This window comes from Geotrypetes seraphini, chromosome 6, assembly GCF_902459505.1.
Source record: "Geotrypetes seraphini chromosome 6, aGeoSer1.1, whole genome shotgun sequence".
Lineage (NCBI taxonomy): Eukaryota > Metazoa > Chordata > Amphibia > Gymnophiona > Dermophiidae > Geotrypetes > Geotrypetes seraphini.
The window spans coordinates 137,820,719-137,833,136 of NC_047089.1; the positions used below are offsets into that span (position 1 = coordinate 137,820,719).

Below are 12,418 nucleotides of genomic sequence, written 5' to 3' on the forward strand. Positions count from 1 at the left end.
TGGGGGTTGGGAGAAGGTCTGATAATATGCCACTGCACAGCATTGACAGACGTTTAGTGCCCGAGTTACTAAGCACTTCTGCATAGAGAGACAGTAGGAAAACAGCCTCAGTAAATAAAACTGTAATGACCTGAGGCTGGCTCTTATATTAAAAGAAAATAGTCAAGACTGGGTTTTTAATCCATATCTTGATCTTGTAATCTTGGGCATGCAGATCACTGAGAGCCTATGTTGGTAAAATATTGCTATCTTAACAGAGTACTTCAGATTGCTTGAACCATTCATCACAACATTTTAGAGGTAGTCACTCCCATACCCAAGCATTCCTCAAAATAGCACATGCGCCCTCCCCTTACCAAGCAAAAAAGGGAAAAAATGATCACAAGTAGTTGAAGTCAAAGGGAAGCTCATTTTGAAATTTAATTCACAATCCTCATCTCCAGAGCACTAAAGCTCTGTTGAAAGTCCTCCCCCTTAGGGGGCCCTTTTAGTAAAGGGCAATAAAATCTGGACTTTATGCATTTTAACAAGGGACTTTCCCCGTGCACTAAGCCCAGATTTAACATGGCACTTTTTAGGGCTTTTTCTTTCTTCTTTTTTTTATTTGCAGGTTATGTGCTAATGTTCCCATTAGCATGTAGTACCTGCAAAAAATTAACATGGTCAAGAAAAAAAGTTGATAAAAGAATGGATTGATTATTCTGAATAGGAGATATTACCTTTGAGATAACATTATAATACGTTTGAGAGAACCATTCTGTTGTACTCCTCAAAGTACAAACTAGTTAAAACAGACCTAACTATCTTACCGGAAAGGAAGGAGGAAGAACAATGTGTTTTGGAGTACACAATAAGGAGCCCACAGCAACAACTGCTTTCACAGGAATTGTTAATATCTGAAAAAACAATAAAAAAAGGAGTCATCAAAAGCATTCATTTTAGACTTATATGTTGTAATTCAGGCTATGATGAAATTTCCTGTCTCCTTACAACTTGTACTTTGTCATTTTCCTTCAGCTGGCAAAAATGACTAAAGCTGAAGCCTCTGCTATCATTATTAAGCTAAATTTGACCGTATTCTATGACTACAGTGGTATAACATCTCTTTGTGCATGGGCAGACTGTAGTTTTCTGTAGACTAGATAGCTTATTCTAAAATCACTTCTTATACGTGCAACCAGCAGTAACAAGCAAACTTGTATATTTTCATCTGTTCCAATGCAGGCATAAATATACATATCCACCAGGTTATGCAAACCAGCTTCATCTCTGAGAATGCCTTCTGCTGAAGAGGTACTGGTTCGATGGCATTGAGTTGCAGAAGGGCTTTGTATGCTTTAATTATAGAAATTTAGGAGCTGCTTTTATGATGAGATCTCCCAGAGATACACAACAGGCATATGTTTTTGACTGTAGATTTTAAATAGCTGGCTTTCTACATTTTGAACTCTAAAACTGTCCTCTATGACACACTTCTTTCCAATGACACCGCAGTTATTTCTGTTAGTTTACAATGCTTGCCTGGAAAACACTACCACTAGTGTTCAGTTTTACATCTATTTTTACTACACATATTAGAGAGAGCATAATTACTTACCTATAACAGGTATTATCCAGGGACAGCAAACAGATATTCTCACATGTGGGTGACATCACCCATGGAGCCTGGTACAGACAGTGCAAAAGTGCACTGTCACTAACTTCTTAGAGAAATCTCAAGACCACCTGTACTGCACATGTGTGAGTGCCTTTCCGCCTGACATCGGGTCGCGAGACCATCAGTTCCATAAACAAGCTAAGAAGCCAACTAGGGGAGTTGGGAGGGTTATAAGAATATCTTCCTGTTGTCCCTGGATAACACCTGTTACAGGTAAGTAACTGTGCATCCCAGGACAAGCAGGCAGCATATTCTTACATGTGGGACTCCCTAGCTAATATGTAAGTGATGGAGGGTAGTTGGTATCTAAGTAGAAAATAAACTTCATAGAACTGTAACTTGGAATGTAAACCACGGAGGTCTGTAGTTAACATGATTTAGAATGTAAACCACTGAGGTCAGTACTTGATATAATTTAGAATGTAAACCGCTGAGGTCTGTAATGTGGTGCATGTGGTATAACAATTGATAATAAACAAATTGTTCGAATCGACTATATCATCTGGAATGAGTCTCCAGACAATAATGGGATGTGAAAGTGTGCATTGATGACAAGGATGCTTCTTTACAAATATCCTTAATGGGAGTGGAACGGAGATAAGCTACCAAAGTTGGCACTGCTCTAACTTTATGTGCTGTGACACTACCTTCCAGTAGCAACCCAGCCTGAGCATAGCAAAATGAGATGCAGTCTGCTAACCATGCAGAGATACTTCTCTTAGTAAAAAGAGCTCCAAATCTGTTGGGATCAAAAGAGAGGAAGAGCTGGGTAGTAGTTCTGTGAGGCTTTGTTCGATCCAAATAGTAAGCTAAGGCGTATTTACAGTCCAATGTGGCACACCACTTCACCAGGGTGCTGACACTAGGCCAAAGGCAGTACCCTGTATTGGAGGTGATACTAATCTATTTGAAAGTGAAGATATTGTCTGTGGGTTGCACGAATGGGAATATGTATGTAAGCTTCTTTGAGATCGAGAAAACAAAGCCAATTGTTCCTCTCTAGAAGGAGATATAGGGTTCCAGGGAGAGCATGCAGAATTTCTCCCTGACTAAATATTTGTTGAGAGCTCAGAGGTCGTGACTTGGTCACAAACCTCTCATCTTCTTCAGTATGAGGAAGTACTTGGAAGTAGAACCCCTGGTCCCTCTGCTGAAGAGGTATTGGTTCAATGGCATTGAATTGCAGAAGGGCTGAGTTTCCGAAGGAGAGAAGTCTGCTGGAAATTGAAAAAGGACTAGATTTAGAGGAGGAAAACAAGGATAAAAAAACTCAAAACCAACACATTCTGAACCAAATTCTCCCTGCCAGGCTCTGCACCCAACCCCACACTCCTTTCGAGGCTCTGCACCCTGTCCCCCCTCCCTGCCAGGCTCTGTACTCTGTCCCCCCTCTGTAATTTTTTAGGTATAAGAATGTAACTTTTAGGAATGCTTTTGTGACACGCCCATATATTTTTGACCAGTTAGATGTTAGTGAAGGGATGTCTTCATGTAATGTATATATGGATGTACAACTAGTATAGTCGGGTTCTTTGCTAGAAATGCCATATTTTGGCTTCAGTAATGACCCCATGAAAGTTGTTATGAAAATTAATAAAACCAATATCTATTTGGAAATATTTGTATCATTGTCATTACTCCTGCACACCTAAGAGCAGGGCAAGCTGCTCAAGTGGCACCCCAGATGGGACTGTCACTTTAGGGAGTGCTTAGGTTAGATTACCCTGCTTAGTGCTCAGCACCAAGGCACTGAAAACACCAGTTGTGTGGATCATACGAACATAAGAACAGCCTTACTGGAGGAAGTGACATCACGCCACAGAATGGCTGCTTGATTTAGCAGCTCTGTAAGGGCTGTGGTGTTTACTGTGAAAAAGAGCTTTCTTTGATTGAGTTTTTTGCGATTTTGGCCACCCAAAAGTGATTAGAGAAGTTCTGATTTGCAGAGGATGCTGATGTTAAATCGCAGGGAGAGAGCAGCGGGTTGGCTTCACGGAAAAAAAAAAAATGGCTCCCGAACCGTCTGAATCAGAGGACAAGGAATTGGTGGGAGACTCGCTGGAAAGTGAGGGGATCACGCCGCACTTTACAAACCTGGTTTCTGGCCCTGAAGGAGGAGATGATTGGAGTGCGGCAGGATGTAAAAGCTGCGCTAGCAGAGTTGCAATCAGAGGTGGTGGAGGTTGGCGCACGTGTGGCAGCTACAGAGGCCCAGGTATCAGAGCTTATGCAGGATGTGGTGGAGGTGCGAGCCAGCTGTGATCAATCCAATTCGGCGATTGTGGAATTACAAAATCAGGTGGAGGACCTGGAGAATCGGCCCCGCCGATGTAACTTGTGCTTTTTAAAGGGTTGCCGGATGTGGAGGAATATAAAAACTGTGTGGAAGTGGTGCACAATATATGCGTGGACTTGCTCACTGAAGTGGAGGGTGCAGCCCCAGCTCCGATTGTCATTGTTCGCGCTCATCGCAGTCTGGGCCAGACGAGGGGCTTGGGTAATAAAGACATTATTGCCTGCTTTGGTGACTTTGCTATTAAGGAAAAAGGTGCTCCAGATGGCGAGATGCAAGCCAGATTTTAGCTGGAATAATGTGGCAGTGGGCATCTTTCAGGTCTTAGCTTGGGCCATGCTGCAAAAATGACCTAGTTTCCAGGAGGTGACCAGCGTTTGAGAGCTGAGGGACATCGGTACCGCTGGCTCTTTCCCTTTGGGGTTTGGCTCACAGTGAATGGCAAATCAAAGTCCATGGAATGGATGAAGCCTGGGCGGCCCTGAGGGAATTGGGATGTAACAACGTGCCTGTGGAGTCGGGGCCCTCATTTCAACCTAAGGAACAGAGGCCAGTAGGGCTGTGGAAGACTGACTCGTTCCAGTAAAAAAACCTTCTAAAGCTGCCACATGATTGCCTTTTTGTGGCTTTCGTGGGCTTTCTTTAGATTCTGCTGATTGGGCCTCTTGCTATTCATGGCTGGGTCTCCTTTCTGTTTTGAGGCACCTGGCTATGCTGTGATGGTGATGGACTGATTGTTGGGGACATGTTGTTTTTGTGAGTGTATGGTTGGTTGTGGGGTGGATATGGTGGGCTTGTATGCCTGGGGTTTTGAGTGGTGGTGGGGAGGTGCATATGTGGGCATGCTGGAGGGGACTTTTGTTAGCCTTCTGGGGAGATCTCACTTCTTTATCCTGACTGCCCGTGTCTTTGGCCAGTCTCAACTTGTTGGGGGTGGGGGGGCACGGGGGGGGGGAAAGGAAGAGGGGGAATGATTTGGTGATTGGATCATGGAATGTTAATGGCCTAAATAATCCTGGCAAACGCAGCATAGTCTTTAGGGAACTGAATAAATTGCAGTGGGATGTCTGTTTGCTCCAAGAAACGCACTTAAGGCTGAGAGATGTGCGACTACTTAGTTCTCCACGGTATGAATATGTGTGGGCTCATCAGGCAGTAGGGTCTATGAAAACGGGGGGGGATCAGCCATTTTGGTTAGGTAGGGAGTAGGGTACAAGCTGGAGAGTGAGTATAAGGATGCTGCGGGCAAGTGCTTGGCAGTGAGGGGATGGGTTCAGGGTAAGGAGATTACAGTGATTAATATTTATGGGCCTAATTCTTCTCAGGCTTCTTTCTATGCCCACTTGACAGATGATTTGCTACAGTTTTCCAGGGGAGGGACCCTCGTGGGTGGAGATTTTAATGTCTGCCTGGACCCTACTCTTGATCACTCTGGAGGGGGATGGTCTGCTTTAGGTCGACACAGTTCTGCCTTTCTTAAGATGATGCAGAGTTTGGGCTTGGTGGACTGCTGGCAATTACATCACGGTGTTCAGAGAAACTATTCCCATTATTCCCATGCTACACAAACATATACTCGTATTGATGGGCTTTGGGCACATAGAAACTTATGGGGTGCTATTGGACAGGGCAAGATTGAACCCATCCAGATCTCGGATCATGCCCTGTTTGGATTCGATGTCAAGGGCTTAAAGTTGTTTCTGGAAGGCGCTACTGGCGTCTCAATGAATCTTTATTAAGGGATCCTATAATTTTGAAAGACATTAGGGACACTATTTCTGCATATTTGGAGACTAATGATACTGGGATTGTGGGGGGATGACATTTTGTGGGATGCTATGAAAGCAGTGTTAAGGGTTTTTTTTGTTAAATGGGGGCGCGAAAGAAGTGGGATAGGGCCCGATGTTCGCTGGGGTTACGGGAAAGGATATTGACTCTGGAGCTTCAACATAAAACTAAACCTGATACTCAGACCTTTGCTTTGTTGAAACAGGCCAGATTGGACTTACATCAATTGCAATTAGAAGAGCTGGAATTTCGTAGGGCCCAGTTGAAGCAGGCGCTGTTTGAACATGGTAATAAGTTCAGTGCACTGTTGGCTCGTTATTTGTGCGCTCGGAGGGCTATGGAAGCAGTGACTGCTATTCAGGATGCCTCGGGGGCTCTCAAAGTAAGGATGTTGATATCCAGGATGTTTTTGTACAATATTATCGGGGGCTTTATGGTTCCGTTGAGCAGGCTAGTGCTGCTCAGATTGAGGAGTTTCTCTCCCTTACCCACCTCCTAGTTTTATCTCAGCAGGACCGACTTTCCGAGCTGATTACGGTGGGGGAAGTTGAGGGTGTGATCCGTAGCCTTTAGGAGGACTGTGGGTTCCATTCAGTATCTGGGTATTAATTTACCTATAGACTTATCTCACCTTTATGAGCTTAACTATGAGGGTATTGTTTCCTTAGTTAAGGTTGATTTGCAGAGATGGCATGGACTGTGGCTTTTGTGGTGGGGGCGCAAAGCGTTAATTAAAATGAACATGTTTTCCCGTCTATTGTTTCTGTTTCAGACTGCCTCTGGAGGCGCCTTTTTGAGTGTTGCACTCTACACATAAAAAATTCCGCACCTTCATCTGGCAGGGTAAACATCCCCATTTGTCTCAGAGAGTTCTGTGGTCGGCTAGGGAGGATGGCGGTAGGGCGGTCCCTAATTTACATTGGTATTATTTGGCAGCGCAGTTGTGTTTTTTGTTAGATTGGTCCATAGCGGATTTTAAGATAGGAGTCCGACTAGAACATAGTTTTGTCCCTTCTTGTTCTCTTCGGTGCTGGATGTGGACTTCATCTATCCTTACCATGGACTTACAAGAGATCCATAATCCTTTTCTGCGTCATTTGGAGGGCTTATGGGGTAAGGTTCAGAGAAAAGAGGGTGGGGGGGAGATATATCCTCTCTGGCACCTATTCGGGAGAACCTCATTTTGGGGTGGGAATGGCCGTGGGAGTGTTCGAGATGGCAGCTCTGGGATTGGTAACATTTCGAGATTTACTATTGAGGGGCAGGATTCCCAGTTTTGTTGAGTTCATTGGGAGGGGGGGGAGTGTGTACAGGGTGAATTTTTGGCCTTTATGCAAGGGTGGGTGGCTCCTCAAAATGTTGAACACATGGAAAATATGTGGCTCCTTTTGGGACGGGTACCTCGACTCATCTCCATTTTGTATAGATATTTTAGGGGACAGGAGATCATTCAGTATCCATATATGCAGAAGTGGGAAGAGGATTTGGGCCTTACTTTTCAAAGGGAGGAGTGGGCACAAATATGTCTTGAGGTTCAAAAAGCATCACATAGCGTATTGGTCCAAGAAAATGTTTACAAAGTATTAACACGCTGGTATCTTACTCCGGCGCGATTGCATTCCATGTATACACAAACTAGTGGTCTTTGCTGGAGGTATAACAAGGGTATGAGTACTTATTTACATATCTGGTGGGAATGTCCTGATATTAGATTATTTTGGTTACATGTTACCACTACCCTGACCTCTTTGGATACAGGACCCATTTAAATTTACCTCAGAGCTGTCTTTTGGGACTCCATAATGAAAGATCAACGCCTTGGCGGACCAAGTTGGTTCGTATGGGACTGGCGGCAGCTAAATGCTTGATTGCTAGGTCGTGGAAGCGCAGCTTAGCACCAACAGGCGAGGACTGGCTACTTCAGTTGTGTAAGTTGGCGCAAATGGAGCACTTGGGCTATTATGTGTACCAGGAGTGGATTTGGAAAAAAATTTTGTTTTCCTATGATCCAAAACATTTTCTGTTTGATAGATGGGTGGGGGGGGGGTTGCTTGGGGAGGGGGGGAAGTGGAGTTGTATGGGGCGCGTTGAAGAACACACTATATGCCCCCTTTTTGAAATACTGGAGGGAATGGGTAGGGGGAGTGGTCTTGGTTGTGTTATACGGGTAGAGGTTTTTTTGGGGAGGGGGGGTTGGGAGTTTTGTGCTGGGGTGATGTTCCTTCGCTAGTTAGGACTTCCCTGTATTAGGTAGTACTTGCGGGGGTATTGGAGCATCAAGCTTTGCCTGATGAGTTCTATTGTATGTGGTACTTGTATTGTTTTTTGAGAATCTTTAATAAACATTTAAAATATTAAAAAAAAAAAAAAAAAGCCTTACTGGGTCACACCAATGGTCCATCTAGTCCAGTAGCCAATCCAGGTCGCCAGTACCTAGCAAAAACACAAAGAGTAACAACATTCCATGCTACTGATCCAGGGCAAGCAGTGGCCCTGTTGTACAGAGAACACCTCTTGAAGTCACTTGAAGGCTTGGACATCAAAGGAAAAACAGCCAATGCAAGATCGAAGGACTGAATTTTTCCTCCAAGGGTTGAGCAATTTAGTGACTGAAAAAGATTTGATGCCTTCGGCTGGAAAACTGGCTAAGAGGAAGACCAAACACCTAAAAATGGGAAAGAAAAAATTTTAAGAAAAACTCCCGGACAAACCGAGAAATAAACTACTACAAATGAAAATAAAAGAAATGAAGAAACGAGATAGAAAAATACACTAGGAAGGCACAAAAAATTAGAAAAATAGCAAGATTGGAAAGATTCCAATGACACACATCATCTTAACTCCATGAAAAACTAAAGAACTGATGGTCCTGCGAGCTGACGTCGGGCGGGAAGGCACTCACGCGACTTCTAAGTAGTTAAAGTGACAGTACACTTTTGCACCGTCCGTACCGGGCTCTGTGGATGATGTCATCCACATGTGAAAGTATGCTGCCTGCTTATCCTGGGATAAAAATATGATTACAAAATCACAAATCTAAAGTAACTAGTAAGATCTCATTTAGAATATTGTGTACAATTCTGGAGGCCGCACTTCCAAAAAGATATAAAAAGGATGGAGTCGGTCCAGAGGAAGGCTACTAAAATGGTGTGTGGTCTTCATCATAAGGTGTATGGGGACACACTTAAAGATTTCAATCTGTATACTTTGGAGGAAAGGCGGGAGAGGGGAGATATGATAGAGACATTTAAATACCTATGTAATATAAATGTGCATGAGTCGAATCCCTTTCATTTGAAAGGAAACTGCAATAAGAGGACATAGGTTGAAGTTAAACGGTGATAGGCTCCAGAGTAATCTAAGGAAATACTTTTTTACAGAAAGGGTGGTAGATGTGTGGAACAGTCTCCCAAAAGAGGTGGTAGAAAGAGACACTGTGTCTGAATTCAAGAGGGCCTGGGATAAGCACGTGAGATCTCTCAGAGAGAGAAAAGGATAATGGTTACTGTGGATGGGCCATTTGGCCTTTATTTGCCGTCATATTTCTATGTTTAATACAACCTCACACCAGGGGACAAGTTCTGCTAGAATCTATAGGAAATTTCAGCTAAAAGTATTCAAGCAGACATTCTAGCTATTTGGATGGTTACTACATATTTTTTTCAGAAGACTGAAAAAGATCTCACAGTCGGTGCAGTAATTTGACTTACTGAATGCTGATACTGTATTTTATTTTACCATGTTGCAGAGATTTCTGAACTCAGGTGGAAGTGGAAACAAGTGTGAGCTATGTAAGACTACCAGTTTGGTTCACAAGTTTCCTGAATTGATCTATTTGAATCCTAGCTGAAAGATAGCATCCTGCATTGCACTCTTTATTAGCATACATAAGTTGTATCACTTCTAACTACAAAATCTTTATTCTGCAAGCCATTAATCTATTGAGCACAGCTACTCTGAAGTCATGCTTCAGTAAATTTACTTAATAAGCATTATTTGATGTTTTTATTAGAAAAGAGTAGTTGAATAAATAAGTAGGCTATCTTAATATGTTAAGCATTACCTCATAATCAGTTGTAATCTGTATAGCTCCATCATAAATTCCTTCAAATTCTCTTGCAATCAACTTCACTCGAAATACTGCATAGTAACCTGAAACTAGTATTACCTGCAAGTGGAAGAAATCACTTCAGATTCAAATACTGTACCTTCAAGGAGAGAAAAGCCATTGCAATTTTGCAGTTTAGGTATAGTAAAAACACATTAACTTTTCCAAGATAAAACTGTACAGACCTGTAAACATAATGGATAATGTATAGCAAAAGCATTGAAAGATAATTCAGCAAGGTGTGTTGCAAGATTATCTCTTCTTTCGTATCAGCGGTGTTGAATGCCAATTCATGCCCTCTTCCCGCAGAGAGAAAAACAACTGGTGTTAAGCTGGCATTCAAAATTATAAGAAATAGTTTCTGTTTTAATAAAATAGCTTTATTCTAAGGTCAAAGGATAGGTCTGTAAGTAATATATGTCAGTATTGTATGTATGCAAAAGAAAAAAATTATTCCAGCTCTAATCAAATCACAATAATACAGAGCTAAGGAGTGGAGAAGCAACATGACACTGGCAGAGTATAAGTGTCACGACGAGCTACTGCACTGGGTTCCCTTAATCTGAATTTCTTCTTCTGGAACTTAAGAATGGGGAAACCAAAAGGGGCATTAAGGAGAACATGGTTGGACCCCAAACAAAGAGGAAACAGAGATATTGGGAGCAAGTCTTGCTGTAGGTGAGGAACAGGGGGATTCCCTCCAACCTGAAATGACTGAGCCCCCCAAAACATAGTCTGCCTCCTCAGCAGGGAACATCTGCGGAAGGCTCCGAACAGGTTTGTGTGCGACCTGGGTCTAAAGTGGCAGTAAGCAAAGTCTGCACTGCAGCTGACAGAAAAGTAGCAGCAGAACTGCTGAGTAACCCCATAAATGCTTACTGTGAAAGCAATGAGCAAGATGTGGCAAAGAAGCAGTGATTTCAGAGCTACAGGAGGGAGCCACTGGAAGCATGGAGCACTAAAGCCCAGTAGGAACTCCTGTAAAGTTAAGCTTATTGAAGCTCATGAAGCCTGAGAAGATAACCTTGGATTCTATTTGGACAGCTTTGATGCAATTATAACATATGGTGAGTGGAAAAGTTAATATTTTAGAGGTGTCTAGGAAGAGACTGGAAATCAGGTTAGCACTTTGGAAACTACTGCCCCAGCTCAAGGGGCTCAATTGAGGAACTTGCAAGATAGGATTAAACAGACAGACTTTGAAATCTGTGCTGGTTAAAATGGAGAATAAGCTTAAATATGAGGGTGATCCATCACCACTCCTGCCCCCTGGCTGCTGGATTTCGTCAGGGATCTCAAATCATCCACTGTTACAGAAAAGCCTTGAGATAATAAAGACATGAAAGAGACTTCCAATCATCCTAGTCCTGCTCTGAAGGGTCACTGACACTGGGAACCGGCATGGTATGAGGCGGGGACACCTGCCTGGGAGAAGGATTTCTCTTAGGTGGGGGAGGGGTGCCGGAAGGCAACACACCGCTTCCTGGTCCCATTAAGTAGGTTTTCCATAAAAGACTGACAAAGTTGGAGAAACCTTGCATCGGGGGACCTTCAGCTCCTTGTGTAACCCTAGAATGGAGTAGAGGAGATGAATCCTCCGCCACCATGCACATGCATTTCATCCCATCACTCTCAGTTCATCCAAGCAGGATTTATTTCCCTTAGACCAGCTTTTCTGGGATCTCAGGGGTTCCAAGGCCTTGGAGGACTGACTGGGGCCAACCCCGAAGCTCCCACCCCATCCTCCCATATCCCGCAGTATGTGGAACACAGCTGCTCCTCAACCGGCAACTCTGTGCAACCAACACAGGACTAGAAAGGCCTGGGGCATCCATAAGAGACAGTCACTAGCAAAAACAAGCATTTTTGAGGCAGAAAAAACAAGTTTTAAATTAGATTGTTAAAAATCCAAGAGGCCACCATACCAAAAAATCACATCAAAAACATGCAGTTGGAGACAGAACAAAAAAAATAGCTATTTTAGGGATATAGAGGTGGGGTACTCAAGTTCTAACCCCAGAAACCTCTAAAACTGAAAATTACAGACCCCGTCTCGATGTTATCCATAGGGAATAATGAGAATATTCTCTGTGACTTCAGGTGCCTGTTTGTCTGAATCAGCCTGGCTGCAAGGACAGGATTTCTGCATCAGAAATTGCAAAGACCTTAAACCGTCAAAGGAATTCTTCAGGCTGCCGATTATGCAGCTGGCTCCCTGATACTCAGAGGGCTCTTATTCAGGGGCCAAACAGCCTGTACTACAAAATAAACCCGCCAGGATGTTTAGGGAAAAAAATGCCTGATTGGCAACAGGCTGAACTGAATCAAAAAAATTTTCCCTGAATCATGCAACACTACTGCTCATTAACACAGCCAGAAGATTAACCATCACCCCCCACCCCCGATTAGATTGTAAGCTCTTTTGAACAGGGACTGCCTCCTTTGTGACTCGGTATAGTTTTGCGAATATCTGGTAGTGTTCTAGAAAAACTGTGTTTCCCCAAAAAATAAGACAGAGTCTTATATTAATTTTGGGTCCAAAAAATGCATTAGGGCTTATTTTCAGGAGATG

At 43.2% G+C, this 12,418-nt stretch overlaps 1 protein-coding gene across 1 annotated transcript in view; it reads right to left on the minus strand.

The window, feature by feature from the left end:
- TMEM131 (transmembrane protein 131) overlaps window positions 1-12,418 on the minus strand; it is a 396,906-nt gene that overhangs the window by 172,561 nt on the left and 211,927 nt on the right. Inside the window, 2 exon segments of the mRNA XM_033949394.1 lie at window positions 810-896; window positions 9,802-9,906. Coding sequence (XP_033805285.1) covers window positions 810-896; window positions 9,802-9,906 — 192 coding nt within the window.